Below are 26,377 nucleotides of genomic sequence, written 5' to 3'. Positions count from 1 at the left end.
TTGGGCCAGCCTTTGCTTATCGCAAAACTGTGCACACAAAACGCCAAAATTCTCGGTTGACCTTTTCCACTCTGCAAACACACCACAAAACGATCGCGAGGACGTTGAGTCCAACAAACTCAATCTCAATGCACTGATTTCATGTGGTGCGGATGCCGAGACGGCGCGTGCTGTTTCCGCTCCACAGATCTCTTTCTATTCTAAACCGACGGTCTCGGCCTACCTCCGCTTTGTTTGACCAGATGACCACCCATGGAAGCTCTACAGCAAGCGTCTCGATCGGCAATGGTCGGCTTTGTTGTTCGGTCCGCACCAGCACCCCTCACTGCAGCCATGGATGGCAACCTCGCTGCCGCTCGACCGGAGCCAACACCGAGCATATTGGGCGTCTCTATTGTTCTTGACGTCGACTTCGATCAACTGCATTCTGAATAGCTATTCGGCAAGATGTCAACGGCAAGAGTATGGCGACCCGCGAAGGCTTTGTCGCAACGTCGGTCCTTTTCCACCACACCGCGGGCACTGGATAACTATGCTTTCATTGGGCTTGGGCGGATGGTATCTTTACTTTGCTGCCTGTCTTTGCGTGGAATTTTTGGAGCTAACCGTTCCTCTTCAGGGATACCAAATGGCACGAAACCTCCAGTCCAAACTTCCACCAGGCGACACTATTCGGCTGTACGATATCAACCGGAGCGCAGCTGAAAAGCTCGTCGAGGAAATGAAGACGCAACAAGCCGGTGGTGCTGCCCCAGAGGTGTCTACCAGCGTCTCAGACGCTGCGAAGGAAGCAGTAGGTTTTCTTCCATTTTTCTTGCCACATCCTCCACAAGCTTTTATGATGAATTTGTTCCAAACATGAACAGTCTAAGTTGGGGCCGGTTCGCCGGCCTTATTCATGATTTTATCAAAACAATAGCCAATCCTCTGAGAAGCCTAAAAACACTTGTTTTCACAACTCCGCCCCAATCTGTGGTTCAACGTTGCTAACGGCGCGCCGTTTAGGATGTCGTCATCTCTTGCCTTCCTGAGCCACAACATGTCCGGTCAACGTATGAGGCGTTGCTGAAGGACATTGCGGATCTCCCACCTCGTCCGCAACCTCGACTCTTCATTGACTCGTCAACGATTGACCCACACACGTCGTCCACAGTATGCCAATTGGTGGAAGACAAGCTCCCTGGGCAGGGTCACTTTGTTGATGCCCCCATGTCAGGCGGGGTTGTCGGCGCCACAGCTGGCACATTGACGTTCATGCTGGGCTCTGACAGGTCGCTGGTCGGCCGCCTTGAGCCCATTTTGCTTCGTATGGGGAAACGAGTGCTTCATTGCGGTCCGCAAACCGCTGGTCTCGCCGCCAAGCTGGCCAACAACCTTTTGCTGGGGATACAGAACATCGGTACGGCGGAGGCTATGTTGTTGGGTGTCAAGCTCGGTCTTGACCCCAAGGTATTGGCAGATGTCATCAATGCTAGCACTGGAAAGTGCTGGGCAAGTGAGGTCAACAATCCTGTCCCGGGCGTAGTTCCAACAGCCCCGGCAAGTCGTGGCTACGAAGGCGGGTTTGGCATCGAGCTCATGTTGAAAGATATGAAACTTGCTCAAGATGCCGCCCGGAGGATAGACCTTCAGCAAACCATGGCTACCAAGGCTCTTGATCTGTATGAAAGGGCTTCCAAAGATGCCGAATGCAAGGGTCGAGATTTCTCGGTTGTCTACCAAGTCTTTGACAAGACGAATGGTCAAGGGCCGTGAAGTTTCTTGGTCTCACCAGGGAAATCTTGGGTAGAAACAAGAGAGAATATTCAAGTCCATATGTTGCATTTTGCTTATAGTGGTGACAAGTCCTGCATATTCACATGCCGTTGCATCGTCGCATCACGTTATTTCGCCGAACCTGCCTTTAAGGGTGCCAATATTGGACACCGGGGGTGGTGATATTCGGGCTCGGAATTTCATTGGTGAGGTGAAAGTGAGGGGAGCTCTCTCAGCGGCCCGTAATCGTATTCTGAGCTTCAGCATTGGATATTCCGGGGAAGCTCTCTTTGACAGAGGGGCTCTTGGCCTGCAGTGCGTGGCGCGGTGAGTCTCGATGCCGGACTTTTGGGATGGAAGAACTTTCACGGAATCAGGATTGAGGTTGCCGACGGATGGTAGGTGGTGTGACAGTGTGTTGTATGGAAATATATGAAGGCCGCTGGGCGCCAGCTCTTTAATTGTATGTTGTGAACCCCGCGTGTAAATGGACAACACTAAGTTTGTCTTTGTTCCCGTTGTTTGTGTGTGATATCCGGTTAAGGCTCCGACACTTTTTTCTTCACATCAACGCGATTCATTTCAAACCAAGATGAAGCTGTGATATGAGGGGTATTAGCCCCTTTTGGATTCTCGTGTCAGACTTCCTACCGAAAAAGAAAAAAACGAATTTCGTGTGTGTAACTATCACCAACCTTGCCGCCGTCCGTCCGTCACAATGGTCAAGCTAGAAGACATCGACCCCTCCCTCCTGCCCCCGAACCTCACCCCGACCGAGCTCGAGAACTTGATCGCGGCGTATTATTACTCGTGCGATTTCGTGTCGCCTACCTGCCCTGTTACCGCCACTACGCTGGGGTATTACCCCAACAGGGGGATCAATATTTTTTTGTCGGTCGGTTTTGGGATTGCTCTTTTGGCGACGGTGCACCATGGGGTCAGAACAAAAACGTGGACGTACTCTGGTTTTGTCGCGGCCGGGTGCGCGCTTGAGCTCGCTGGTGGGTCTCTTCTCTTCTCCTTCTATTTGGAAACACAGGAGCTGATGTTGTTGTGAAGGGTACATTTCGCGCATCCCGTTAGCGTCCAACCCCTGGAACAAGAAAGCGTTCGAGACGCAGATCGTGGCTATTATTCTTGCGCCGACGTTGCTGTGTATTTCGGTTTATTTGACGCTGAAGCATGTGTGTTTATCGCTCAATCCAGGGCTGAGTAGAGTCAAGCCGAGGTTATACCCGTTTATATTTGTGCCGTTGGATATTAGTTGTTTGATGGTGCAGGCTATCGGGGGCGCTGGCGGCGGGGGGTGCGGTGAGTAATATACGACTGGTTGAGCATGGGAATAGGGCGATTATTGCGGGTATTGTGTTGCAGGTTGTGGTTTTGGGGGTTTGGGGGTAGGGGGAGTTTTTGTATAGGGTTGGGAAGTGGTACGTGTTGTATTCTGAGATTGGGATGAGGGAGGATGATGCTGACTTTGGTGATATAGGATCAAGACTGGGGAGGCTGGGGAAGAGGTGGTGAGGTTGTGGAATGATAGGGGGTTCAGGAGGTTTGGGTATGCGGTTTTGGGGGCGTATGTGGCTATTTTGTTGAGGTGTATTTACCGGTATGTTGGAGATAAGCCTTTTCCGGTGAAGTTACTAACGGATGGTGGTGAAATAGGATAGCAGAGATGGCTGGCGGCTGGGGAAATCACATCATGCAGGATGAATGGTCGTTTGTGGTGTTGGAGGGAATGTAAGTCTTTGGGTGTAAGAAAGACTTGGAACGAAGACTGACAAAGAAACAGAATGGTCCTTATCGCGTGTTTACTCCTCGCCTTCTTCCCTCCTGGGGTCTTGTTCCCAGATATGGCTGCGAGGATGGCAGCAGGTAAGAAGTCTGCCAAGGGCGACGTTGAGGGACAGACACAGACGGGAACTTCAACGGTTGAGAAAGGAGTTGTTGGTGGAAATGTTGCCGAGACGTCAACTGGGACAGAGTCAGAAAAGGAAAAGGCAGTGCCCGTGTCATCGACGGCTGTGAAGAAGGAGGAGTCGATTTAGTGCAGCCTCGAGGTTGTCTTGGTTTGGTATAGCTAAGAGCCTTCCATGTTCAGAGTTGCCATTGGCGATTAACTTGTGACACAACAAGACTTGAATGGTTTATGTTGAGTTTTGTCTCATCAGGAAGGTCCAAGATTTCCGTGGTATGTGAGGAACTTGTTACCCTTCTCATTGTGGCTCAGCAAATGATAAGAACTGTTGGCACCTGGCTAGTCTCCTGTTGGCAGAGTCGAACTTATCGCCAAGCTTCCGCGTCAGGGCATAAAAATGCGACATTGTAACAGTGACGAGTCCCGAAATCTCACAGGTTTTCTTGTGCCTCTCTTAAATTTCACTCTTTAGCACCCAACCGGCAATCACTATCCCACACTCGTTTCAGTTTTAGTCAGTACCAAAATGTCAATCACTCGCCCTTTCCTTCTGGGCGTCCTAGCGTTCGGCGGTACGGCATCTGCCCAAGTATTTGCATCTCTGTTTGAGAGCAATGGTTCCATGACCCTTGGCAGCGACGTAGTCCGTATGTCAGGCGACTCATGGTCATCGACTTTCGCATCAGGATACAATGCCACCTCCAAAGCTTCGATTCAATCCTACAACATCACCGCCGAGTACCCCGGCTCTGAGCTTCCCTCACACCAATCATGGAACTACACCGTCAAAGTCAAGCCCTCCATCGGCCCCCTGGCTTTCCCGGGCAATGACACCCTCTCCAACGCCGCTGGCACCTGGCTGCAAGTCCAACACCCAAAGTCCGACCGTGTTAAAGTCCCAAGTACAGACAGATTTGCCTGGCAGGTTCCCAAGCACCCCTCGTGGTCAATGTGTGGAGTCGTGTTTGTCTCCTTAGGTTGGACCCGGGACACCCCTCTCCTCGGGCCAGGCTGCACTAGCATCCTCTCTGCCGACTGCATCGCGGATATCAAAAGAAACCTGACGGAAGCCTACAAAGAACAGGAATTCATGGGACCAAATGGTGCCGGGGGCGAGAGTCTATGTCCCCTCCCTCGGCCTGTTCTTATACCGGAGCGATGCCGCCCGCCGTCGGGTATTGTAGGACTTGGGGTGGGGTTGACACAGGAATTACCAGTGATACCGCCAGACGCCGTGCTCATGCCCAGCGACTCCCCGCTTGGAGGCAACTCTAACGGGACGATTGACCTGTTGGCGTTTGCGCACATCGGTAATGGGACGGTGGATGCGTTTCAGCAGGCTGTCAGGCAGGTGTATGTCGTGGGGCATATCTGGGGTTTGAATGGAGAGTATGCTGAGGAAAACGCCATAAAAGGGGCCTCTGAAGGTCCGTGGGCAGAAGTGACCTGCCTGAAGGCTGAAGTTATTGACGGGGGGGTGGCTGATGAGCCTGTTCAGGATGGGAGCGGCAATGGGGACGACGATGGGGGTGAGGGACAGAATGGCAACGGAAATGGCGAGGAAGATCTGGGTAACCCGTTCATTAATGCGGCCATGGGGCTTGGAGTTTCGACCAGGGACTTGTGCAAACTGCCTTTGGTGGTCATGGCAGCTAGCTTCTTTTCTTTATGAGGATAATCTCATCTCTTACTATAAGCACAATATCTAGATAGAGAGCCTAACCGCAAAGCAAACTTCCTACTAACTTTAGTGTACTTTACATCCAATGTCGTCTTTTCCCGTTTGCGTCTAACATTGGAGCTGCGCCAATAGTTTAGGGATGAGCTTCTGAGCTTTATCCCTGATCTTGAAAGATATTCCTTCGAGGGGGTTAAACGCTGCAGATCATCGCTCGCAACTTTAGACGGTAGAATAGAGGAAAGCAGGGTACCTACCATAGAAACCTCGTCAAATCCCTGTATGTTGCTCGGCCTCTTCACAGTTTCCATCTCAAGAGCGTCTTCCCAGGCCTTTGCATCTTCCTAGTGGACACCATCATCAGTTGTGGCTGGCAGGAGATGGGGGAAACCCTCAAGTTTTGCTTTTCGTAGCAACCACTGCTTACTGCTTGTGTCGTCGGTCCACGTTGGAAATTCTGGAAATCCCTCGTGTGGAGAGTAAAATGACCTGAGGAATCCAAGCGTGGGGTGAGAAATGCAGGTCATAGTCGAGAAGGGCAGTTATACGGCCAGATTGAGGATCAAACAAAAGATCGATAGTGCCTATGCGAGATGACAATATTAGCAGATGGGTATCAACTCTTTGAATTCAGAAAGAACCGGAGTAGGACGTACTCAAAGTGCCGTGAACAATGACCTTCTCTGCTGCTGAGGCCAGGGATTTGAATTGAGACGCAACACCCCCGTTCGCTAAAAAACTCCTCAATTTGTTGGCGAAGACTATCGGCGTGCCATTGTTTGATGTACTCATTGGCATCTGGTGACTTTAAAGCAACTTCCAGTTGGTTTTGGAAATACTCTGCATACGTTTGCCATGGAGCAAGGTAACCAAGAGAAGTGGCTGCGCTAACGATCTCGCCAGGTTCGTCAAAGGTCACGTCCCCGAAGCTCTTGATGCTTGGAAGGAGCTCAAAGTCTTGAATCCTTTTCAGAATCTTGGTCATTCCACTAAACAAATGTCTCTTCTGGTGAGCATCCAGCTCCCCGAATGGATGGAACACTTCATATCCTGACAGTGCTCTTGGAGATTCCATCGCTGAGCTGAGCCTCCGGATGTGCCTCCCCAGGTATAAATGTGTGGCACAATGCTGGGTTGGTAAGAGCTGAGAGCCGACGAAGCTAGCTTCGTCATGGCGACTTGTTCTCAACACGGCCTGTTCGGCTCATGCCTTCAGTTTCTAGGTTGGTGAGGCGCAGAATCAGTTCCTTGGTACCTTTCGGGATGGCAACGCAACCGGGTTGCAAAGGCCCATTTTCTCCATGCAGGTAGTAATCAGATTCAAGGGCTGATGCCAGGGAGATGAGATAAACGAAGCTCTTGTACTTGAATGGGAACACGGGGTCTTAGTGAACAGGTTTCACCTCCACACTGCTCTGTGATGTAGAAGCGATGCCAGCTTGAGGGCCACTCATGTGTGAGAGACCGGTGGAGTATACTTACGCTGAAGCTGAATCTCGGCAGCAAGTCGTGGATAAAGTCCAAGCGACCTTGAAAGTTCTGGAGGTTGTGGGTCACTGGCATGATTGGAGACTTGGCTCTCTGAGTTGAAAGAATCAGTTGGGTTGCTTGCCCGGTGATGTCCTTCAAACTGAAGTGCATTGAGGGGCTGACTACATGTTCATATGGAAGAATTTAGCAAGGCAACAACCCTACTACCTACCCATGCTTGATAGTGACTATTTGCTGCATTTACATGGGACTCCACACTAGGTAGATATCAGAACCAGAGAGCCCAGTAATTATTGACAAACACGCTTGAGTCATATCTTCTTCTGACACCAATCAAGACATGGAAGCTTGAGCACCTGGCGCCTCTATTTACATGATCTCCACCCGGCAGAAGACAGCGCCAAAACCCTCGATAAAACCGCTCCCGCTGTTGGACCAGCCATAGACATAATCCAAGCGGAGTGTGTCCGTTTCGTTTGAAGGGCAATCCTCTGCGAAACCTATACGGAAATTATCCGTACCATTCCCACCGTTGATATGCTTGTTGGGGCTCACAAAGAAACTGACCGAGTCTAGCCACTGCCCGGCGTGACCTGTCACGCAAACAATTGACTCCCGAGTCTCCAACTTCCAACTCCCTCTGCGAGCCACCGCGCCTGCCGCGGAGACCGCTACTGACACCGCCATACCAGACCTCGAAGCCATCAACGCGATCCCAGGCATGGACAACTACCTTGGTGATGGGCCCATGCTCCCTTGCAAACTCCCGGTCGTTGAAGTGCCACATTCCGGAAGAGATACCGGCACACATGGGTCCCGTTGTGCCAGCCATGATGACCCGCCTCACTGGGTCATACGTGCCCACCTTATCAAACTGTGGCCACTGAAGTGAAGGCGCGAGGATGTCATCAATCTGTTGTCGGTAGACAGCACCAGCCGTGTCGCGCAAATCCTGCACGTATCTGTTCACCTCCTCTTCAATACGGTACCCTCTGCTTGGACCGATCTCAGGGCCCCATGAGATCGTCTGGGAGAACTGGGTTTCGAGGTCGCGAACAAACTTGCGCCATTGACGACCAACCAAACACCAGTCATAAGCTTCATCTTCTGTCACGATGATACGCTCATCCATACGCCACTTCAAGCACTTGTCGCGGATCTGCTCGGCAGCGGTGGTATAGATGGTGATCGCATCTTGGAGTTCCCGGCGGAGCCGCACCTCATCCATTGTGTCGTCGGGGTAAAGCTTGTCCCAGCGTAGCAGTTGTTCGCGGAGTAGCGTGAGATGGAGCGTGGCCAGAGGAACAAAATATTGCAACGTCAGCCAAGGTGTGCCGTTCTCGGTGAACTCGCGCCGGGTGACGGTGAACCAGCCAAGGAGGAAGGTGAGCTTCTCGCCTTTCTGTCGTCCGCCATAAGCGGTTTTGTTGTACCCGTCGATCAAGTCATGGAGGGAGTCAATCTTTTGCCGGAGAGTGTTGGCCTTGTCCTTGTCCAGAAGGCCCTCAACGACCCTGCGCACATCCTTCTCGATTCTGTCCCACTGCAGGGTGGGCTGGCTTTTCTCTGGCCAGAGTGCGCTGACGACGCTCCCCAGCAGCGAACCTACAGCTGGGACAGCTTTGAGGCTGGATGAGACAGCGGTCTTCAGGAGCTTGTTGATGTCGACAATGTTGTTCAAGAGGAATGTATCCGGGCTTTGATAATATTGGCGGGTCGGGACCATGATGAATGGCTGTTGGTGGGTTGTCGAGTGAGGCATGGTGATATCTAGCATGCCAGTAGGTCAGCCAATCACAAGATTTCATCCCTTCAGTGATATCAGCCTACCGTGGTAAAGTCTTTGAAGGAGCAACGTATTATGAACTGATTCTAACTGCTGTCCGGTCGATCACTATAAACAGTATTTAAAACAAAACTGTCGAAAGTCGCCTGCTCACTCAAACAGCCTATGAAAAACAAGTTGAACTAAGGCGGACTGACATTGCTTATTTACTTGTTTGATATCTCGAGTCCGACATCTTGGGAGAGCCAGCCAGCGAATCAACACCCATCAGAATCCCAAGGCCGTCGGGCATCATTTGGCCTTGGCTATTAGCATACCTAGAGCTAGCATCATTAAATTCCGTCGCAAAATTCTTCCTGTTCTCGAATACCAGAATGGAACGCCTGTGCGAAGTGGAATGGGCCCATTTGGGCCCTTTTAGCATGACCAATTACCAACATGCAGCCAAGTCCAAGGCGGCCGTTGGGCTGTTGCATCACCATCAGGAAATTCTGCTCAACCACAGTGAGTGAAGGAAGACAAACTGTATCAGTGTGCTGGCCCACAGAGTGACTCTATGCTCGACGTGGATTCATAATACCTCTGTCCGTGATTTAAGCAGAACTTACCATCAGGCAAAATTCAGAGTGAGAGCTTGCCCCGTTTTCCCCCATTGCTATCTCTTGGCTAGCTTATAATGCATTGTTGGGTAAATGGTAGTCTCGAAGTTGCGCTTGCGCTTGTGGGTCCATGTTGGGCAGCAAACACATTATAACAAGACAACTCTCAGAAACTTTTCATTGGCACAAGCTCCGAATGCATCCACTTCACACCAGCATACCGTCTAGGGTTCACCAGACAGTGTCTCGATTGTACACCGGCAGTCCAACCTGGACTTGGCACTCAAACTTCCAAATGTGGTTTCGCGCCCCTGAGGTCTTGGCAAGCTGATCCTCACCATTCAGGGGTAATAGGGGTCGCCACCAAGTGGGGACCTGACTTGTGCTTCACTTGATGGGTCCAAACCCGACAAAATGGCACGAACGTTGCATCGTACACGTCAAGTCAGTGATAAGCTTTGATATACGACATCTTATCGGAATATGTCGATCACTGTCTTTTTTGCTGCCATCCATCGCTTGCACAGGCGCCTCAGATGCCATCTCCGGGCTTTGGGTTGCCGGGAAGGATTGCGGCGTAGCAGCTGAGAACCATGGGTAGAAGGACCGGAGTTTGTGATACAAGAGCATACGTCTTCAACGACGCTAGGAGTGCGGACACTTCGCATGCCCTATCATGACATCTAACAGCAACGAACCGTACAGTTGAAGAGCATCTAATCTACAAAAGTCGGAAGAAATGTTCCGGTAGCCAAGATGATCTCCATTTTTCTTTTTCAGATCTCTTCTTGTTTGCTGGTTCGGATGAAACGACAAGAGGGCTTTTTGTGGGACTGATCCGATCACCACGACTTGGTGAGCTGCGTGGGGGCTTCTCGAAGTTAGAGTAGCTTACCCATCTACATAAACTCCATACCTCGAAACTGATCTGCATACACATCTGAGAATAAGTGGATCAGTCAAGGCAGGTATGTTGCTGAAGATGGACCGACGGGACCGGATTAGCCATTGCAACGATAATTTCTTATTTGCAGGTAAATAAAGAAACGAGACACGCCCTTTTACACCTCACAGCTGATGTTCACTTATCCCAAAAGTGCCTTTGTTTTGCTCTCTGTTTCACAGCGTGAAGATGTCCTCCTCAGCATCCGCCACGGCCTCCCTCAGGGAGAAATCCCACAACAACCATCTAACAAGCAGCACAGGAAGCGACTCCGACTCCACCAAAGTCGAAGCTGGCATTCCCAACCCCAACACCACAGAACCAGCACCACCACCCCGCGACATCCACGGCTTCAAGTGGATCTCGGTCGTCATCGCAATCTTATCCTCCATCTTCCTCTACTCCCTCGACAACACAGTAGTAGCAGACATTACCCCCGCCGCCGTTAACGCCTTCGGCGACAGCCTCAAACTCCCTTGGCTTTCCGTCGGCTTCTTACTCGGTGGCGTAAGCGTTGTCCTGCCCTTTGGAAAACTTTACAGCCTCTTCGACGCAAAATGGCTGTACATCTTCTCCACCGTCCTCTTCAACATCGGATCTGCCATCTGCGGAGCGGCACCGTCGATGGACGCGCTGATTGTGGGGAGGGTGTTGGCTGGTATGGGCGGTAACGGGATGTACCTCGGGACGATGAACCTGTTGAGTGCGACAACCACCAACATGGAAAGACCTGCATATCTCAGCTTTGTGGGCTTGGTTTGGGGAGTCGGTACCGTGCTCGGGCCTGTGGTGGGCGGCGCGTTCGTGGAGAGCCCGGCAACGTGGAGGTGGGCTTTCTACATCAACTTGTGCATTGCCGGTTTGTTCGCACCGGTGTATCTGTTTTGGATTCCGTCGTACAAGCCCCAGCCACGGGAAACCTCGAGCCAGGAACTGGTCAAGAAAGTCGATTTTGGAGGGACGTTGTTGAGCGTGGCGGCGATTACGACTTTGGTTATGGCAATCAATCTGGGTGGTGCCCTATACGAGTGGAATAGCGGCAACATCATCGCGTTGTTCGTGGTATCCTTTGTGTTGTTTGGAGCATTTGGTGTGCAGCAGAGCTGGAACTTTGGACTAAGGGATAAGGGCGACAAGATCTTCCCAACGCACTTTTTGAGAAGGTGGAATCTGGTCTTGTTGTTCTGTTCTGCAGCTGCCATCAATGCTGCCGCATTCATTCCGATCTATTACATCCCACTATACTTCCAGTTCACCCGGGGAGATAGCCCGACCGAAGCAGCTGTCAGGCTATTGCCTCTCATCTTCACCTTGAGTGCGGCTATTTTGATCAATGGACACCTGATGGTGAGATGGGAATATTTCCAACCTTGGTATATTACCGGCAGTATCTTAGCGCTTGTGGGAGGCGTGCTGTTATGTAAGTGATCTGTTTGTGTGTCTCAAGATGAAGTAACTAACATGTCTCGTCTGCTCAGCAAGGATAGAAGCCAGCACGCCAGAGTCTCACCTTTACGGCTTTGAGATCCTGATTGGCCTTGGAACCGGTGCCTTTGCCCAGGCGGGATATGCTGTCATTCAGACTTTAGTACCTCCTGAGGAAATGGCGTACGGCATCAGCTTTGTTATGCTCGGGCAACAGGGTGGCATCGCCTTTGGCTTGGCTATTGCTGGGGCAGTGTTCGTCAACGATGCCATCGCAAATCTCATGGTGGCACTTCCCGGCGTCCCACGAAACACATTGCAATTGGCCCTGTCAGGGCATAGCGGAGAGTACTTCCAGTCACTGTCAGAAGAGTCGAGAATTGCCGCAATCCAAGCCATCGTATTGGCTTTGCAAAAGGTGTTCATTCCTGTGTATGTAGGAGGCGCTGTTGGCTTGATTCTTTCAGTATGTTTCACTGTAAGTAACCATCCTTCCCTTAAGCCATACAAGACAAGTTGTTAACGATGGTGTGAAGAAACGGAAGATGTCGAAAGATGTGATTGCCATTGCTGCTTAGATGGTGGGGGACTGGCCTGGCTTGCTGGGGAGAAACCTCTCATCATTGGGTGGTAGGGAGACTAATCACTCCGAGCCTTACTGCGCCACTCAAGAAAAGTTGGCAGGTCCAAGTCCATTTAGACCAGGTGATGGGCCATCAGCTTCGAGTGTCTCAGTGTTACCCACCTCTCTATCATATCTCAGCTTGCCACGAGAAACTATCCTATGAGAAGAAGCTTTTAGATTAAACCAAAGATCGTGTTACCCATCCTTGGGCATGTCCATGAATTAGACTCATGCAGTTTTGCGGCACGGGTGTTTAGCAGATGCGGCTGAGGTCTCCCATCATTGTCGTAGTAGTTGGGTAGTACATTAGCTGCGGAGATAAATAGGTGATACTTATTGCCCACCATCTTCGCGCGGTGTCGAGTGGTTATGATTCGGTAGTTTAGTTCAAAGCCTTCATTTCTGTTGACAGTTTGAACATGGGCATCATCATAACTCGTCCATCTCCCAGGGTTTCAACAGGTGGTGGTAGCTCAGGCAGCAGCACTGGCAGCACCGGGAGCACATCGGGCACAGCAGGCACGACTGTTGGCAAAACTTGGGGTGCTCCCGCCCCGGCACCAGCCCCAGCCCCGGCACCTGTCCCCGTATGGGGAACAACACCAGGAGTGATCGTAACAACTCCTCCTGACGTTGCCGCTGCCGGCGCAAAGTCAGCAGGCAAATATGTTCCTGGTGACCCAGCTACAGTGCCGGTATGACAGGATCAAACAGGATTTGAGCCACATTTGCTGATGGACCTTCTTGCTGATAGTACCTTGATCGTGGCAACTCCGGACAATATCCCGTCGTCATCGTCACCCCCAGCGAGCTCAACACTGGAAACGACACCAAAGTTGCCCTCCCTCCTATACCTGTCGAGTGGATCATCGCGCCTCGAAACATCACCAGTCCCGACCAATGTCCAAACGCCGGAGCTACAATTGCAACCTTTGCTGCCACGGATGTTATCCTGGCGGTCCTCCTGATCGTCACCGCGGCAAGGCCAATACTGTACAGAGCCTCGCGTCATCTGTTCGGCAAGCGGGGGGGCAAAAAAGTATACTGGACATGGTTGATGTGGCTTGTCCTGCAAGTGACAGGCAATGTCGGTGCGGCTCTTCTAGTCGTCAGAACTGAGGGATACGAACATCTGGAATTTTTAAAGGTCTTTGCTCTTTACCTGTCCAGGCCCAGACTAAAGGCATGGTGGCTCGCTATCCTGCGGACATCGTTTTCCGTGGGGGGCCGGAGGTTCCCTGACGGCAACACAAGACTTGAGCAAGAACAAGAGCAAGAGAATGAGAAGATATCCCTTGCGTGGGAAAAAGACGGCCGCAAAGAGAAAGAGCACATTTATGTTGACGCATACGTTTCGGCTGCCCTGGTCGAATTTATTTTCCAGATCTCCGCTGCGGTGTTCATCGGTGTGACCTGGGAGAGGTTTCCAAACGAAGTCATCAAGCAGTACATGCAACCACCGCTGAGATTCATGTTTGCGGCGCCTGGCATTATGTTGGTCGCCATTTCAGTGGGAGTTCCAATATGGCGTATCACAGGTGAAACTTGGGGTTGGAAGGAGACTGTGGACAAAGACCCGGAAACAAAAAAGGTGATACGGCGCCGATCACCGCCATCGATGGGCGGCATCCGGTTTTGGTGGGTGATATGGGGGTCTCTCATTTATATTCCCGTTTACTCCGCCGCATGGGTCTACTGGACACACTTTCTTACTCTTCCTGGCGCATTGTGGTGTCCGCCCAGGCTGGTCAGTCAGTCGGCGATTTGGATCCTGACGTCTATTTAGGGGATGCCTTGAGCACTCCTAAACACGCCTCACTTGAGCCTTCACTTTATTGTCATCATTCCACCAAGTCAAATGTTCTGCAACACCGTCGACGCCCACCTCCCACGTCCCATCTTCCACCAACGTGGTCCAGTGCCGCAAGATTAGTGCCAGACGGGTCCCTCGTACTGGTCCCCATGGTGGCGGCCTGTCAAAAGACGTGATCCCTCGAGGAACATCAGCTGATCCGCTCACCAGCTCAGCTGCCTCGGCGTATCGATGATCCCATCCATTGAGATAAACACCCGTCCGACGGTGAACCATCTCAGAAAGTGCAGCCTTGTAATACCCGGGGCTCCACTGATGAAAGGGCGATCCAACCTGGTAAGCAGACGGGAAAACCAAAGTCGGCCAGTTTTTGTATTCAGCACCATTCCTGTTCAACCTCCGCTCAGAATTCTCCGGTTCGGACCCATAAACCTCGAGCCAACTCTCCGGCGAGAACACCGTGATTCCCGGACCAATAAACTTGAACTTTGGCCTCTTGGACCTGCTCAGAAACTCCTTGGCGAACCGACTGACCTTGTACCGTTCAATATCCTCATCCTCCAATCTCAGCGGCTCATCCCACTCCCCTCCCGTCCCACCCTTGTCCTCGATCGCCTTCAGCAAGCCCTCCCAAGCCTGAACTGTCTCGTCTAGCCCGATTTCTGTCCAGCCTCTCTGCTCAACCTTCATCTGCTCCTCGTCAAAGTAGTACTCCCCCCTCTCCCACTTTTCCCGTTCTTTCTCCAAAACAACATGGAGGGGGATCCAGCTTGGACCGGGGTACTCCGGCAGGCCGTCCATCCCGTGGCGCCATGTCGCCTCGAGGGTGTCGGCATCGAGCACCAGTCCCTCGTCGTAGGGTGGCTCGCCGGTGAAGTCCATGTTCCCGGGGAGGAACAAGAGGAGACACCGGCCTTGTTGTTCGAGCGCCTCTTCAAAGTCGATCTGGAAGAGAGAGTGGTACGCCTCTGAGGGGACGAGCAAGTCGGGTTCTGGTTGGATGAAGAACGGGGAGAGGATTGCGTCCCGTTGGAATGGGGAGCTTGTCTGCAGCTGGGAGAGCAGAATGTGAAATGGGTGGGAGTGAGGGTCTTCCATGTTGGAGAAGAAGGCTGGGTGGAGGGTACTGAAGCGGGGGAAGAGGGTTGTTTCGAGGGCGGTTGTTGTTGGAGGGTGGGTTTGGGAGTGGAATTCAGATGGGATAGCGGCGATGTATCTGGAGAGTAGGAGGTTATAAAGCTCAGCGCAGTGGGATGGGTCGCTGACTATGGGGCGGGGGTTCCATTTTTCAATGGCTTCTTCTTCAGAAGAGGAGTGTTGCAGAGAATGCGGGTCAAATTCGGAACTCATTCTGATGTGAAGGTGTAGAAAGATCGTAGGTAGGAAAAAGATATAAATGGCAATGGTTGCATGCCATTGGGTTGCTCGCGCCATTGATCAAGATATTTGTAGTGGCAGTAGGGTGGCGCTGTTGCTCAGTGAGAAGTGAAAAGTCCAGTCAGGGGTTGGAAATTGCAATTAGTGGGTGTCTTGGCATTGGGTGTTTAGAGCCCTGGCCACGATGTGAGCTGTGATATCAAATGGACGAGCTTTATGCACGTGTATCTGAAAGGACTTTAGGAATGTCTACCTAGACAACTCCAAAATGGCCAAAATACCTGTTGAAATAAGTTATACCAAACCAGTCCGATCAAAAATTACCTTGCATCTCATGAAACCTGGATCAGTCTACGCAAATAAAAGTTGCTCCTACCTAGAGAGTCACTTGTACTTTAGGTAATCCGCAAGTCCATGAATCACACGCAAAATGATGATCCCAGAATGTACCTAGAAGTCTATCGTTAACTTGTTTATTACCTCGGCCATTCTTATCAGACAGTTCCATCATCTCCTAGTGCCATGCATGGCAGCTTCTAGTTCCGATGGCACCTCCACAACTGCTCATTCAAGTGCCAATTTGGGTTATGGCCCAGACCAAGCGAAGTGTTTGGTGAGGAGAAAACTAAGTTTAAACTAGGTACTTACTGCCTCTTTAAACCTATAAAACAGCCATCCTCTTCACCCGCCTCTCCTTCACCACCACCATCAACAACAATGGACGACTCAAACATCCCTCCCAATCAACCAGCAATCACGCTCCCACCCCTCCCATCAACACAACCACATCATCCCACCCCTCGAATCCACCCCTCCTCCCTCATCCACCCCTCCTCCCTCATCCACCCCTCCTCCCTCCCCCTCATCCACCCAACCGCCACCGTCGGAGCCTTCTGCCTCATCGGCCCCAACGTCACCATCTCCGCCCGCACCACCCTCCTCTCCCACGTCTCCATCCCCTCCAACACCACCCTCGGCACCGACTGCACCATCCACCCCTTCTCCGTCCTAGGCGGCCCCTCCCAAGCCCTAGCCGACAAATCCCAACCTCCCAACACCGGCAAGCTCACCATCGGAAACTCGTGCACCATCCGCGAGGGCGTAACCTGCAACGTCGGCTTTTCGGCCAAAGGAACAGTGATAGGAAACGGGTGTCTACTCATGGCCAACAGCCACGTTGCTCACGACTGTGTCTTGGGGGATGAGGTCATCCTCGTGAACGGGGTCCTCCTGGCTGGGCATGTAACGGTGGGGAGGGGAGCGATTTTTGCGGGCATGGGAGGGACCGTTCAGTTTGTGAGGGTTGGGGAGTACGCCTATGTTGGGGGGGCGACGGTGGTGAGCAGGGATGTTTTGCCGTATAGTATGGTCAAGGGGTATAGAGGGAGGACGGTGGGGGTTAACGCTGTGGGGCTGAAGAGGAGGGGGTGGACGGGGGAGAGGATTCAGTGGGTGGAGAGGGCTGTGAGGGCTGTGTCGAGGGGGGATCAGGAAGAGCTGAGTGAACTTGTGAAAAGAGTAGGAAGCACAGGAAAGGATGATCTAATGAGGGTGGTAGATTTTGCGAGGGAGTCGAAAATAGGGATGTGTTCATTGCATGAGAAGGTAAGCGAGGGAGCAAAGCTGTGATGTAAGAGGGAGTGCGTGGTCTGCAAATGGCAACAACACATTCTTATTTTCATATCCCGCAGCTATCCTTTGTACTTCCCTCGATCAACCTGCGGACCCTAAGCGGCAGTCTTGTCGACACTCGACTTCTGTTTCGAAGAGAACGGTTTGCGGCCATAAACAACATATCTGCAGGATTGGGGTCAGCATCGCCCGCCGTATTGTACCATCCAAAGATCACTCACATGGGCCAGTAAGCATGCACCCTCGGATCTCTCAACACCTTCCTCGCGTCAGCAGCTAGCAACAGCACCTCTTCTTGACTCCAGCCCATTGCCCTCGTAAGAGGCGCTAAGATGGCCGCCTCCATGACCTGGTCCATGTCATAAAGTGCCCACTGGCCCAGCCTCTTGTACTTGGGGTCACGGGGCCAGCCATTGATTGGCCACTTGTAGATGTACTCGACGACGTCTTCAAACCCGGCTTCCTCCATCATAGACTTCCAGTTTTGTGCAGCTGAGAAAGGTCGATGCATAGCTTCCATGGCCTTCATGAGCCATGACATCCATATCCATAGGCCAGAGTCCTCAGTGAAGGTGCCGTCATCACAGCCAATTGGCAGAGCCATGTCCTGTGCTTCAAAGTAACCGCCGGGTTCCAGCTGGTCGTAGACCTTTTTGACTATGGAGGCATTGTCGGCGAAGCTGCCTGTCATGAAGCGGCTGATAATGAAGTCGAACTTCTTGGACCATGTCCATTCCTTTTCGAGATCGTCAATCTGGAAATGTCAGCTTCATTCCATACATGCTATTGCATGGTCGTCTTATGAGATGTACCTCAAAGGAACAATTCGGCGGTATGCTAGATCTAGGGTAAGCGGTGCTGTCAAAGGTCTTGGCAGATGTATACGCACAAGTCCGGTTGAACTGGGCTTAGGTCTACACCGATGACCTTTAGGATGGTCAGCAATCGGGTTGAAAGAAATAGAAAACAAACGAGGCTAACGCACTTCTGCCTCGGGGTGCTGATCCGCTATTGCATCCCAATCAGTTAGCTTTCTGCGTGGAAACGAAGCCAGAAGCCTTACCGTAATCGATACACCAGATGCCACTTCCGGTGCCGAGATCAAGCACTCGTTTGGCGCCGTCTTTCTTTGGGCAAAGGCATATCTGGTCGTCAAAAGTCAATCTGAAAAGGTGGTGTTGCAAGTCTGTTTAGAAGTTGCCAAGTCAGCTAACGTAGCCGACGGGCATTTGCCCCCAGCTGCATGTGGACCTACCCAGCCGTTCAACTTCGGACTATAAGTGAACATATGATTTAGCACGATGTAATGGCGGGACGGCGCGCACATGGCTTACTGCATCATTCGGCATGAAATATTTACCAGCGCTCATAGAATGGTAGGTCCGTCCGTTCTCTTCGTAGAACTCAAAAATGCTAGATCGTAGAGAGGTGAGACTACTACGTCTTGACGCCTACAGTCGGTCAGGATCGGAGAGTCTTGAGACACGAAGAAGTGAAACATACATCGTCTACACCTGAGTCGTAACCCTCTTCATCATGAGCATCTGACGGTCCCTAATGTCAAAGATTAGGTGGCAAATCCCCCGGACTGCGGGGAAAAGGTGAATTGGGCATACAAGCTCGACTTCGTGCTGATGACGGACATCCTCTGGCGGTGTTTGAGGCATGATCTTGTTGTGTTTCTGATCCGGCCTCGACTTGGGTTTGATGGTCCGTAAGAGTTCGAAAGAGCGGAGTCGTGGTGGTCGCTCGGCCAGAACAAGGAAAACGACGAGCGGCTAGATAGGGGATGCTGAGCTGAGGTAGCCACATCCCAGACAATGAACGGAACATGCCCCCGGTTGCCGGTGTGGCTTGACACATATGCGGGTCCCCCGCTTCCCTATCACACGCTCAGAACGCCAACAAACCAACAAGGACCATCGGTAATTGGTCCCAGGTGGTCCAGCACACTTCTGCTGTTGCAGTAGTGCACATACACCCTAGCTGCTGCAAAGCCAACAAGCATCCCCAAGCCCTGGACCACAGCACACCTCAAAAACAGGCCGTGGTTATCGTGGAAATGAAATGCCCACCATGTGACACGACGGAACCCAGCTTGTGTTCCCATAACTGCTGTTTTCCACACGGTACAGAAATGCGAGATTCTGCCATGTCATGGCTACCTTCCTCGACCGTAGCCCTCATCGGGACGGCCCTCTTACTTTGCTTTGTCATCGCCACTCGGGTCCAGTCCTTTGTTAGAACACGGCATATCCCTGGGCCATTCTGGGCTGGATGGACCGACCTGTGGATGATACGCGCCCAGCTCAGCGGTCGATTTTGCTTCCTCCTTCAGGATGCAAACACAAGATATGGTATTCCACCCCGTGCTGACCTACCTGTCCTTGCTGCATATCCATCCACTGACTGACATTAATTTCACAGGTCCAATCGCAAAGATCGCACCCAATTGGGTCGTCTGCGGCGACGCCGAAGAGCTGAGACGTATTTGGGGAGTCCGTTCAGCGTGGAAGCGACCATTTTGGTACCGCGCTTTTCGTTTTGACCCCTACAAGGACAATGCTTTCTCAACCACGGATGACCAGGTTCACGAAAAGCTGAGGGCAAAGCTCATGCCAGGCTACGGCGGCAAAGATGTCGACAACCTCCATGAGCTCATCGACAGACAAGTCGCTGGTCTTGTGTCACTACTAGAGACCAAGTATCTGTCAAGCAAGACCGAATTCAAGCCCGTCGACCTGGCGCGCAAAGTACAGTATTTCACCTTGGACGTCATCTCTGCATTGGCGTTTGGCAAGGAACTGGGCTACCTCGCCGCCGATCAGGATCTGTTCAGCTACATTCAGACCACTGAGAGCACGCTTCCCATCATGCTCACGATAGGGTTTATGCCCTGGCTCCTGAAGCTGATTCAGTCACCTCGCCTCAAGTTTCTGATGCCCGACATCGACAGGGTAGTTGGCATCGGAACTGTTGTCAAGACGGCCCAGCAAGCGGTTGCCGAACGCTACGGGGACAAACCCTTGATCAAGCGCGATATGCTCGGCTCCTTCGTCGCCAATGGCCTCACCAGGGAAGAAGCGGAAGGCGAGACCGTGGTACAGATCATTGCCGGCTCCGACACGTCAGCTACAGCCATTCGCTCCACATTGCTCTTCATCATCACCAACCCGCTCGTCTACCGCCGTCTACAGGCCGAAATTGACACTGGCATCCGCGAAGGTCGCATCTCCTCACCCATCACAGACACCGAGGCCAGGAATCTGCCATACCTTCAGGCCGTCATTCGGGAGGGCCTCCGAATGTGGCCGCCAGCGACCGCTGCCCTCCCCAAGGTCTCTGATAGGGACCAGGTTGTCTGTGGAGTTCACATCCCCGCCGGAACCATCATTGCGTGGGCCCCTTTCAGCTTCTTGAGAAGTAAAAAGATCTTTGGGGAGGATGCGGATGTCTTTAGGCCTGAGCGATGGCTGGATATTGAGCCAGAAAAGTATCGGACCATGGACCAGACTGTCATGATGGAGTTTGCATCAGGCAGTCGATGGGAGTGTTTAGGGAAGACAGTGGCACAGATTGAGCTCAATAAAGCTTATGTTGAGGTGAGCAGTTGACCCTGCAAAATCCATATGCTCTTACTAACACCCAACTATGCAGCTTCTTCGCCGGTTCGATGTTACTCTGGTTGATCCTACAAATCCTTGGACCTCCTTCAACGCGGCCGTGTTCATCCAGAGTGACATGAATGTTGTAGTCACCAGGAGGGAGTTGTGAGACTTGGGCACAGCGGTAAACGCACGATCAAGCACAGCTCGCGAAGTCTGTGGAGGAGGTCGTGTTTTGATAGTTACGATTGGAAAGTCGGCGGATGAAACGCTTAAACTTACCTACCAATGCAGCAATGTGTAGGCGTTTTGAAAAGAGCATATCTTGACCATAATGCAAACGAGGCGCTGCCAGAGTTGTGCGGCTTATGCCGGCAATCATTGGCCAGGGTCCTTCCCAAGCAAGCCACATCGGCTGGAGCGAGGAAGGAAGCGCGTGAGGCAGAAATTCATTTGTGTCGTGTTCGCTCTTTCCTTTTATTGTTCAGTCTTCGTTTGCTTTCGTCATCTCAAATCCAAATTCCGATCTTGACAGTAGTCAACCATACGACTACATGCGGCTCATTAACACCAAAACGATGCAACCCACGGACATCTAAGACCGAACCCCCAATCAATTCGATATACCATTCTTTCACACTGTTGGACAGATAGCGAGGAAGCAAAGTTCCGAGGGATTACCGACCCAGCCAACCTCCGCCAGACAACGCGCTTTGCCAAAATTCGCACATGTCAGCTAACAAAGGAGCGCGTTCGACAATTCCACCAATTGGCTCCCATGGTTCGTGGATTGGGCAAAGCTCTTTGCCACATCTCCAGAAACCACACATCAGCTGTAAGTTCATCGTTGACAAGCATGTCGACTCCCATCTCCTTCAAGGTCTTCAACAAGCCAGCAACAAAACGTGGCATGTTGCAAACAAAGGTCACACCCATTGAGAGTAAGGAATCTGAAGCTCGGCTTGTCAGCTAGGTAGGTACCATATCACTGAGTTTCTATTCCCAAGCAACCCAAAGAAGCTGACCGATGCATTGAACTTGTTCCCAACTGTAAGTCAACCCGCCCCTTCATGATCAGTTGGGTCAAGTTGTTGGTGTTTGTCAACCTGGGTCTGGCCAATGACAGCACCAGCATTGGAGTGGCTGACGTTACACCGATCCTCCTAGCTCAGATCCCCGAATCAAGGCAGCCCTTCGTCCACCTACCGTACCTCACATTCCCAATATCATCCCCCTTCCGCCAATCTATCCACGCCAGCACTTGGACACTTCTAATCTGTATTGAGCAACCCGGCCCGCATCGCATATTCTTTGACTTTTGAATGGCCGCTCAGCGACCTGAATATGACTATCGAGGGCTGAGCTGGGATCATTTAAACGAGTCCGGATCGATCTCCAACCTCCCAGCTGCTACCCCACTTGAGTGGGAGTCCCTCTCACAACATCAACGAAATGTTCCACAGCATTCACCAACCGCCCCTTGGGGACATGGGAGGGATGGGGTAGAAATGGGGGATTTGGGCACCCAGCGGCCCGCCAGAGAAGATCCATTCAGCGACCACAACCCTTTATCCAGGCCGTATCGCAGCGGAGGGTACCACATGCTCGACGAAGTACAAGAACCAGCCAAGCAGGGTTTCCTCAAGTCAGTCATCAGTCCAACACCAGCAACTCAACATCATGACGGGTCTTCTCCGCCTGATCGTGGTCATCCCGGGCCTGCCGGGCCGTCATTCTTCGGTCGGATAAGACGCTCCAAGTGGGCGATGTACATCTGCCTCATCTTTGGTGTTGCTTGTGCAGCTGGACATCATGTGTTTTACAGCACGCTCAATGGCAAGCCCGCAACGGATCAGCTTGTGATGCAGCGGTATGGAACGTTGTTGGCGTTTGGGGCAAAGGCGGGGCTTGGTGCTGCGGTTATTGAGGCTTCTCATCAGCGGGTGTGGGTAACGGCGCGGAAGAGGGTGATGACTGTTGGGGCGTTGGATTCGTTGTTTTCCATGACTGAGAGCTTGGCTTCTTTTGGGGCTTGGGAGGTGCTCAAAGGGGCTAAGATAGCGGCTCTGTTGGCTCTTTTTGTTTGGTGCGTGGCTCTTCTTTCGAACTTATATGCAGTACTGGAGACTAACAGATGTAGGATTGCACCGATCGTCGTCATTCTGACTGCCAACACTCTTCAGGTTGAGCTCAGCCGGATTGTTACCGAGGATAGGTGCGCCGGGGTCAGGACGCTCAACTTCAGCTTTGAAGAAATAGACGAATGGAGAGATCCAACCAAGATAGGCAAATATTTCGAGGTTCCGGCCTCCATCTGGAACACAACGAAAAAGGCCACCGATGACGACGACAGCGATGAGTGGTTCGACTATTACACAGCACCAGGCCTGGCGTTGGCTCAGACACTTACCATTGGTGCCTTTATGGGAGAGACAGTGATGCGGAAGAACGCACAGGCGGAGACTTGTGGCAGCGGCTGGAACTGCACCTTTGAGATCAAGTTCACCGCCCCTGCCTACAAGTGTACCGAGCTCGCAAGCGGTGTCAGCTCCAAGGCATCAAATCTGACGCAACAATCCGGCAGCATCGCTCCACCGTTCAGCACCGATCTTCTCCTCCCCAAAGGCATCTATAGCTATTACGCCTTCACCACAGGCGGCGATTACTTCAACATGCAAATGGAAGACGTCGAACCGGGCGGAATTCCCAAGACCGACCGCCCCTATCCCAAGAACCTCGGGGCCTTTCGCACCGATCCCATCGTGTGGATAGGATATTCCACCCGCACAAACCCGGGGGAACCTCTCCCTGAAAAGTCCTCCTCTCCCGGTTGGGAGCAAGCCTTCACCCCCAAACTCTTCGCCTGCGAGAACTACGAATCATCCTACATCGTCCAGTTCAACTACACCGAAAACCTCCACTCCACCAACGTCCTCGACGTGGAGTACCTCCGTCCCGTCATCAACACGACCTACCTCCCTGACATCGAGTTAGAAGATGGCACGGCAGACAGCGTTGCCGCCACACCGCAATCAAACTACGTATTCCCCCAGAACAAGAGTTTGTACCGCCGTACCGCAGCGTACTACTCCCTCTCCCTCATCGCCCGCTCCTTCCTCAATGGAACAGTAGCAGCCAACCAGAAAAACGCCAACGGAGTCCCAATGGCCAACACGAATGTTATTCAGACAAAAGTATTGGACGTTGCGAATAATTACTTCCCTGTGGGGGACCTAATGAAGACAGTGCAGAGGTTTTACTCTGAGAACATCATCCTTAGCATGCTCTCCAACCCGCAGTTTACCAGTGTGGTTTGGGCTGCCAAGCCAGATGAGCAAAGCGGGATTGACCCTGATGTGCAGAGGGAGGATGTGGAGGGCTTGAAGTATCCTTGTCAGAGGTCGAGGGTTGGGAATGTGTACACGTACCATGTGAGGGATTTGTGGATTGTGTATAGTATTTCTATTGGGCTGGCGGTGATGGGGGTTGTTATTGGGGTGCTGTCTGTGAGGGAGAATGGGGGTTTGATGAGGAATGTGAAGTTTAGTAGCTTTGTTGCTGCGACTAGGGGGGAGGGGTTGAGGAGGGTTGAGTGGGGTGGGGCCGATGGGGGACGGGTGAGTGAGGGTGTGAAGGGGATGAGAATGAGGTATGGGATGGTTGAGGTTGAGGGGCAAGGCGGGAAGGAGTTGAAGTTTGGGTTTGGGTTTGAAGAGGATGTTACGAGCTTGGAGAGGAACGGGGGCGGGACTGCGGTGAAGAGGTTGACGATGTTGGGGGCGAGTTCGAGAAGCTTGGCGAGGTCGGGGTAAAACAATCGACTTTACAGTTTCATGCATGTTGTGCTTACGGTACGTGCCTTCTTTTGCCGTCACATCCGACGGCACGCACCAGCCTCGAGAAGGACTTGATGTACTACGCTTGGCCATGCGCCCCGAAATAACTTTCCCGAAACTTGAAGATTTCTGTTCCCGCCGCACAATGCACGGATCCTGCCCATACCCCGAGCTCGTCTTCTCTTTCAAATCTCGGCTCTTTCCCCTCTCTTCCTCACTACAAAGCCCCGGTAGACCGTCCCTGATGACACATCATCTCATCTTCCAAGAATGGGAAGAACGACGCTGAGAAAACTACTTCTAGCCTCTGCTTGGTTGCGCCTCTTCTATCTTACTTTTGCAGAAGATGTCCCGCCGACCAGTGACTTCCTAAGACGTAATCATGCAGCGGGTAAGGCAAACCTACCTACCGAAAGAACCAGGAGATGGGACTACTAACGCACGTGTTATCTTTGAAGCCATCGTCCTGGGCGACTATCTTTATATCGACGGGGGAGAGGTGTCTCATCTCGACAACGGGAAGAACTCCACCGACAAGCGCGCATCCCACGCCCTCAACCATACCCTCTCTCTTCCCCTGAATATATCCTGGAACAACCAAACAGTGGCCTTCAATAAGATTCCCAAACCTCCATCGGTACCTTCCCTCAACTGTCAAGCAGCCTGGCGTGATCCTTCCGGGACGGCGTTCTACATCTGGGGTGGTATAACATCGTACCGCACCCAGCCGCCACCTTCTGAGCTGTGGAAATTCACAGCGGATGGTTACGGCGGTGGCTCTTGGAATAAACACGAAAAGATCTCTTCTGTTTCTCTGGGCAAACATGTTCGTACATCACGTGGAGCATGGACCCAAAGCAGAGATGTGGGATACTGGCTTGGAGGATATGGCACAGCTAATACCGACACGAGCATCCTCCCACCGCAAAGTTCAGATGGTGATAAGAACATATTTCTCGCTGTTCCGGGAATTACTTCGCTCAAGATGGCCAGTGGAGAGCTTACAAACTCCTCGTCGGTTGGCATGGGGCCTTTTGGGACACTCTGGGGCGGCAGTGCTCACCACGTACCGTTCGGGGGTGGGGGTGAACAATCGGACGGCTTGTTGGTTTTCCTGGGAGGTGTAACAGCGCCTGTGCTGTCGTATTTGGAGTCCCCAGACCACAGGCCTGTCGAATTTACCAATATCACCGTCTATGATCCGCTTCATAAGAAATGGTATTCTCAACAGACAACGGGGGCAATACCTACGCCGAGGTACCAATTTTGCGTGGTTGGTGTGAAGGGGGACAATGGGACGTACGAGATGTGAGTTGGCTTTTTCTCGATATGGCTGGGAATTCTGCAATTGCTGACAGGGTCTGATCTTAAAGCTTCATATATGGAGGCATTTCCTGGTCGTCCGCCAAGACGCCCAAGACTGTGGGTGAAGTGTATGTTCTTTCTCTTCCCGGATTTGTTTTCTTCAAAGCACCTGTCGAACAAACACCGGGAACAAAGCGGGACGATCACACCTGTGTGGTGGCTGGGAAACGACAAATGATCACAATAGGGGGTTATGACGAATCATTGCGTAGCCCGGACAGGTATTGGCGCGATCCGGACCCCTGGTCCAACGGCCTTGGTGTGTTCGACTTGACAGAAATGAGATGGAGCAATGAGTATAATGCAGCTGCTGAAGAGTACAAGTCGCCGGCGGTAGTTAAAACGTGGTATTCAGAAGGTGGCCTGGAATCGGTGGCCTGGTCAGACAACACATTAAAGCGGATGTTCTTGGAACCCCAAAGTACTACCATACCGCCAGATCAAGAAAGCTCAACTCCCTCCGATCCTAGTACCGGCACCTCCCCTTCACCATCACTTGAAATTGTGGTAGGTGCTGTTTTGGGTGGTG

At 52.1% G+C, this 26,377-nt stretch overlaps 15 protein-coding genes across 15 annotated transcripts; 11 read left to right on the top strand and 4 right to left on the bottom strand.

Moving 5' to 3' along the window:
• Positions 1 to 447: 447 nt before the first annotated feature.
• On the top strand, positions 448 to 1,755 carry QC764_608640 (uncharacterized protein; the record flags this gene model as incomplete). Its single annotated transcript, XM_062949346.1, has 3 exons — positions 448 to 558; positions 620 to 793; positions 1,006 to 1,755. 3 exons carry the CDS (start codon positions 448 to 450, stop codon positions 1,753 to 1,755), a joined length of 1,035 nt encoding a protein of 344 aa, XP_062798075.1.
• Positions 1,756 to 2,473: 718 nt separating this feature from the next.
• On the top strand, positions 2,474 to 3,074 carry QC764_0098730 (uncharacterized protein; the record flags this gene model as incomplete). The annotated part of the gene is made up of 2 exons (XM_062941051.1): positions 2,474 to 2,756; positions 2,839 to 3,074. 2 exons carry the CDS (start codon positions 2,474 to 2,476, stop codon positions 3,072 to 3,074), a joined length of 519 nt encoding a protein of 172 aa, XP_062798074.1.
• A 17-nt stretch (positions 3,075 to 3,091) lies between these two features.
• On the top strand, positions 3,092 to 3,803 carry QC764_0098720 (uncharacterized protein; the record flags this gene model as incomplete). Its single annotated transcript, XM_062941050.1, has 4 exons — positions 3,092 to 3,129; positions 3,281 to 3,364; positions 3,421 to 3,495; positions 3,548 to 3,803. 4 exons carry the CDS (start codon positions 3,092 to 3,094, stop codon positions 3,801 to 3,803), a joined length of 453 nt encoding a protein of 150 aa, XP_062798073.1.
• Positions 3,804 to 3,897: 94 nt separating this feature from the next.
• Positions 3,898 to 5,345, top strand: QC764_608620 (uncharacterized protein; the record flags this gene model as incomplete). Its single annotated transcript, XM_062949345.1, has 2 exons — positions 3,898 to 3,946; positions 4,183 to 5,345. 2 exons carry the CDS (start codon positions 3,898 to 3,900, stop codon positions 5,343 to 5,345), a joined length of 1,212 nt encoding a protein of 403 aa, XP_062798072.1.
• A 1,866-nt stretch (positions 5,346 to 7,211) lies between these two features.
• Positions 7,212 to 8,863, bottom strand: QC764_608610 (uncharacterized protein; the record flags this gene model as incomplete). The annotated part of the gene is given in 3 exon segments (XM_062949344.1): positions 7,212 to 7,435; positions 7,449 to 8,612; positions 8,839 to 8,863. The coding sequence occupies 3 exon segments, from the start codon at positions 8,861 to 8,863 to the stop codon at positions 7,212 to 7,214; spliced, it is 1,413 nt and encodes a 470-aa protein (XP_062798071.1).
• Positions 8,864 to 10,359: 1,496 nt separating this feature from the next.
• QC764_608600 (uncharacterized protein) lies at positions 10,360 to 11,598 on the top strand (the record flags this gene model as incomplete). Its single annotated transcript, XM_062949343.1, has 1 exon — positions 10,360 to 11,598. One exon carries the CDS (start codon positions 10,360 to 10,362, stop codon positions 11,596 to 11,598), a length of 1,239 nt encoding a protein of 412 aa, XP_062798070.1.
• Positions 11,599 to 12,592: 994 nt separating this feature from the next.
• QC764_0098670 (uncharacterized protein) lies at positions 12,593 to 14,006 on the top strand (the record flags this gene model as incomplete). Its single annotated transcript, XM_062941048.1, has 2 exons — positions 12,593 to 12,915; positions 12,975 to 14,006. The coding sequence occupies exons 1-2, from the start codon at positions 12,640 to 12,642 to the stop codon at positions 14,004 to 14,006; spliced, it is 1,308 nt and encodes a 435-aa protein (XP_062798068.1). The 5' UTR covers positions 12,593 to 12,639.
• On the bottom strand, positions 12,927 to 13,407 carry QC764_0098680 (uncharacterized protein; the record flags this gene model as incomplete). The annotated part of the gene is made up of 2 exons (XM_062941049.1): positions 12,927 to 13,264; positions 13,383 to 13,407. 2 exons carry the CDS (start codon positions 13,405 to 13,407, stop codon positions 12,927 to 12,929), a joined length of 363 nt encoding a protein of 120 aa, XP_062798069.1.
• Positions 14,007 to 14,024: 18 nt separating the features above from the next.
• On the bottom strand, positions 14,025 to 15,467 carry QC764_608580 (uncharacterized protein; the record flags this gene model as incomplete). The annotated part of the gene is made up of 1 exon (XM_062949342.1): positions 14,025 to 15,467. The coding sequence occupies one exon, from the start codon at positions 15,465 to 15,467 to the stop codon at positions 14,025 to 14,027; it is 1,443 nt and encodes a 480-aa protein (XP_062798067.1).
• A 660-nt stretch (positions 15,468 to 16,127) lies between these two features.
• On the top strand, positions 16,128 to 16,968 carry QC764_608570 (uncharacterized protein; the record flags this gene model as incomplete). The annotated part of the gene is made up of 2 exons (XM_062949341.1): positions 16,128 to 16,911; positions 16,961 to 16,968. The coding sequence occupies 2 exons, from the start codon at positions 16,128 to 16,130 to the stop codon at positions 16,966 to 16,968; spliced, it is 792 nt and encodes a 263-aa protein (XP_062798066.1).
• Positions 16,969 to 17,057: 89 nt separating this feature from the next.
• Positions 17,058 to 19,316, bottom strand: QC764_608560 (uncharacterized protein). Its single transcript, XM_062949340.1, has 10 exons — positions 18,659 to 19,316; positions 18,546 to 18,596; positions 18,377 to 18,493; positions 18,298 to 18,316; positions 18,106 to 18,228; positions 18,028 to 18,050; positions 17,932 to 17,969; positions 17,855 to 17,879; positions 17,264 to 17,796; positions 17,058 to 17,207 (listed from the first exon to the last, which is right to left on the bottom strand). Exons 1-10 carry the CDS (start codon positions 18,707 to 18,709, stop codon positions 17,138 to 17,140), a joined length of 1,050 nt encoding a protein of 349 aa, XP_062798065.1. The 5' UTR covers positions 18,710 to 19,316; the 3' UTR covers positions 17,058 to 17,137.
• On the top strand, positions 18,863 to 20,816 carry QC764_608550 (uncharacterized protein; the record flags this gene model as incomplete). The annotated part of the gene is given in 4 exon segments (XM_062949339.1): positions 18,863 to 18,967; positions 18,982 to 19,399; positions 19,470 to 20,644; positions 20,700 to 20,816. The coding sequence occupies 4 exon segments, from the start codon at positions 18,863 to 18,865 to the stop codon at positions 20,814 to 20,816; spliced, it is 1,815 nt and encodes a 604-aa protein (XP_062798064.1).
• Positions 20,817 to 21,503: 687 nt separating this feature from the next.
• On the top strand, positions 21,504 to 21,932 carry QC764_0098620 (uncharacterized protein; the record flags this gene model as incomplete). The annotated part of the gene is made up of 2 exons (XM_062941047.1): positions 21,504 to 21,588; positions 21,820 to 21,932. 2 exons carry the CDS (start codon positions 21,504 to 21,506, stop codon positions 21,930 to 21,932), a joined length of 198 nt encoding a protein of 65 aa, XP_062798063.1.
• Positions 21,933 to 21,969: 37 nt separating this feature from the next.
• On the top strand, positions 21,970 to 24,459 carry QC764_608540 (uncharacterized protein; the record flags this gene model as incomplete). The annotated part of the gene is made up of 2 exons (XM_062949338.1): positions 21,970 to 22,733; positions 22,788 to 24,459. The coding sequence occupies 2 exons, from the start codon at positions 21,970 to 21,972 to the stop codon at positions 24,457 to 24,459; spliced, it is 2,436 nt and encodes an 811-aa protein (XP_062798062.1).
• A 294-nt stretch (positions 24,460 to 24,753) lies between these two features.
• QC764_608530 (uncharacterized protein) lies at positions 24,754 to 25,795 on the top strand (the record flags this gene model as incomplete). The annotated part of the gene is made up of 2 exons (XM_062949337.1): positions 24,754 to 24,874; positions 24,942 to 25,795. 2 exons carry the CDS (start codon positions 24,754 to 24,756, stop codon positions 25,793 to 25,795), a joined length of 975 nt encoding a protein of 324 aa, XP_062798061.1.
• Between the last annotated feature and the right edge of the window lie 582 nt (positions 25,796 to 26,377).

The sequence above is a fragment of the Podospora pseudoanserina genome, chromosome 6 (assembly GCF_035222485.1).
Source record: "Podospora pseudoanserina strain CBS 124.78 chromosome 6, whole genome shotgun sequence".
Taxonomy (NCBI): Eukaryota; Fungi; Ascomycota; class Sordariomycetes; order Sordariales; family Podosporaceae; genus Podospora; species Podospora pseudoanserina.
This window is presented reverse-complemented; position numbering and strand designations above follow the sequence as displayed.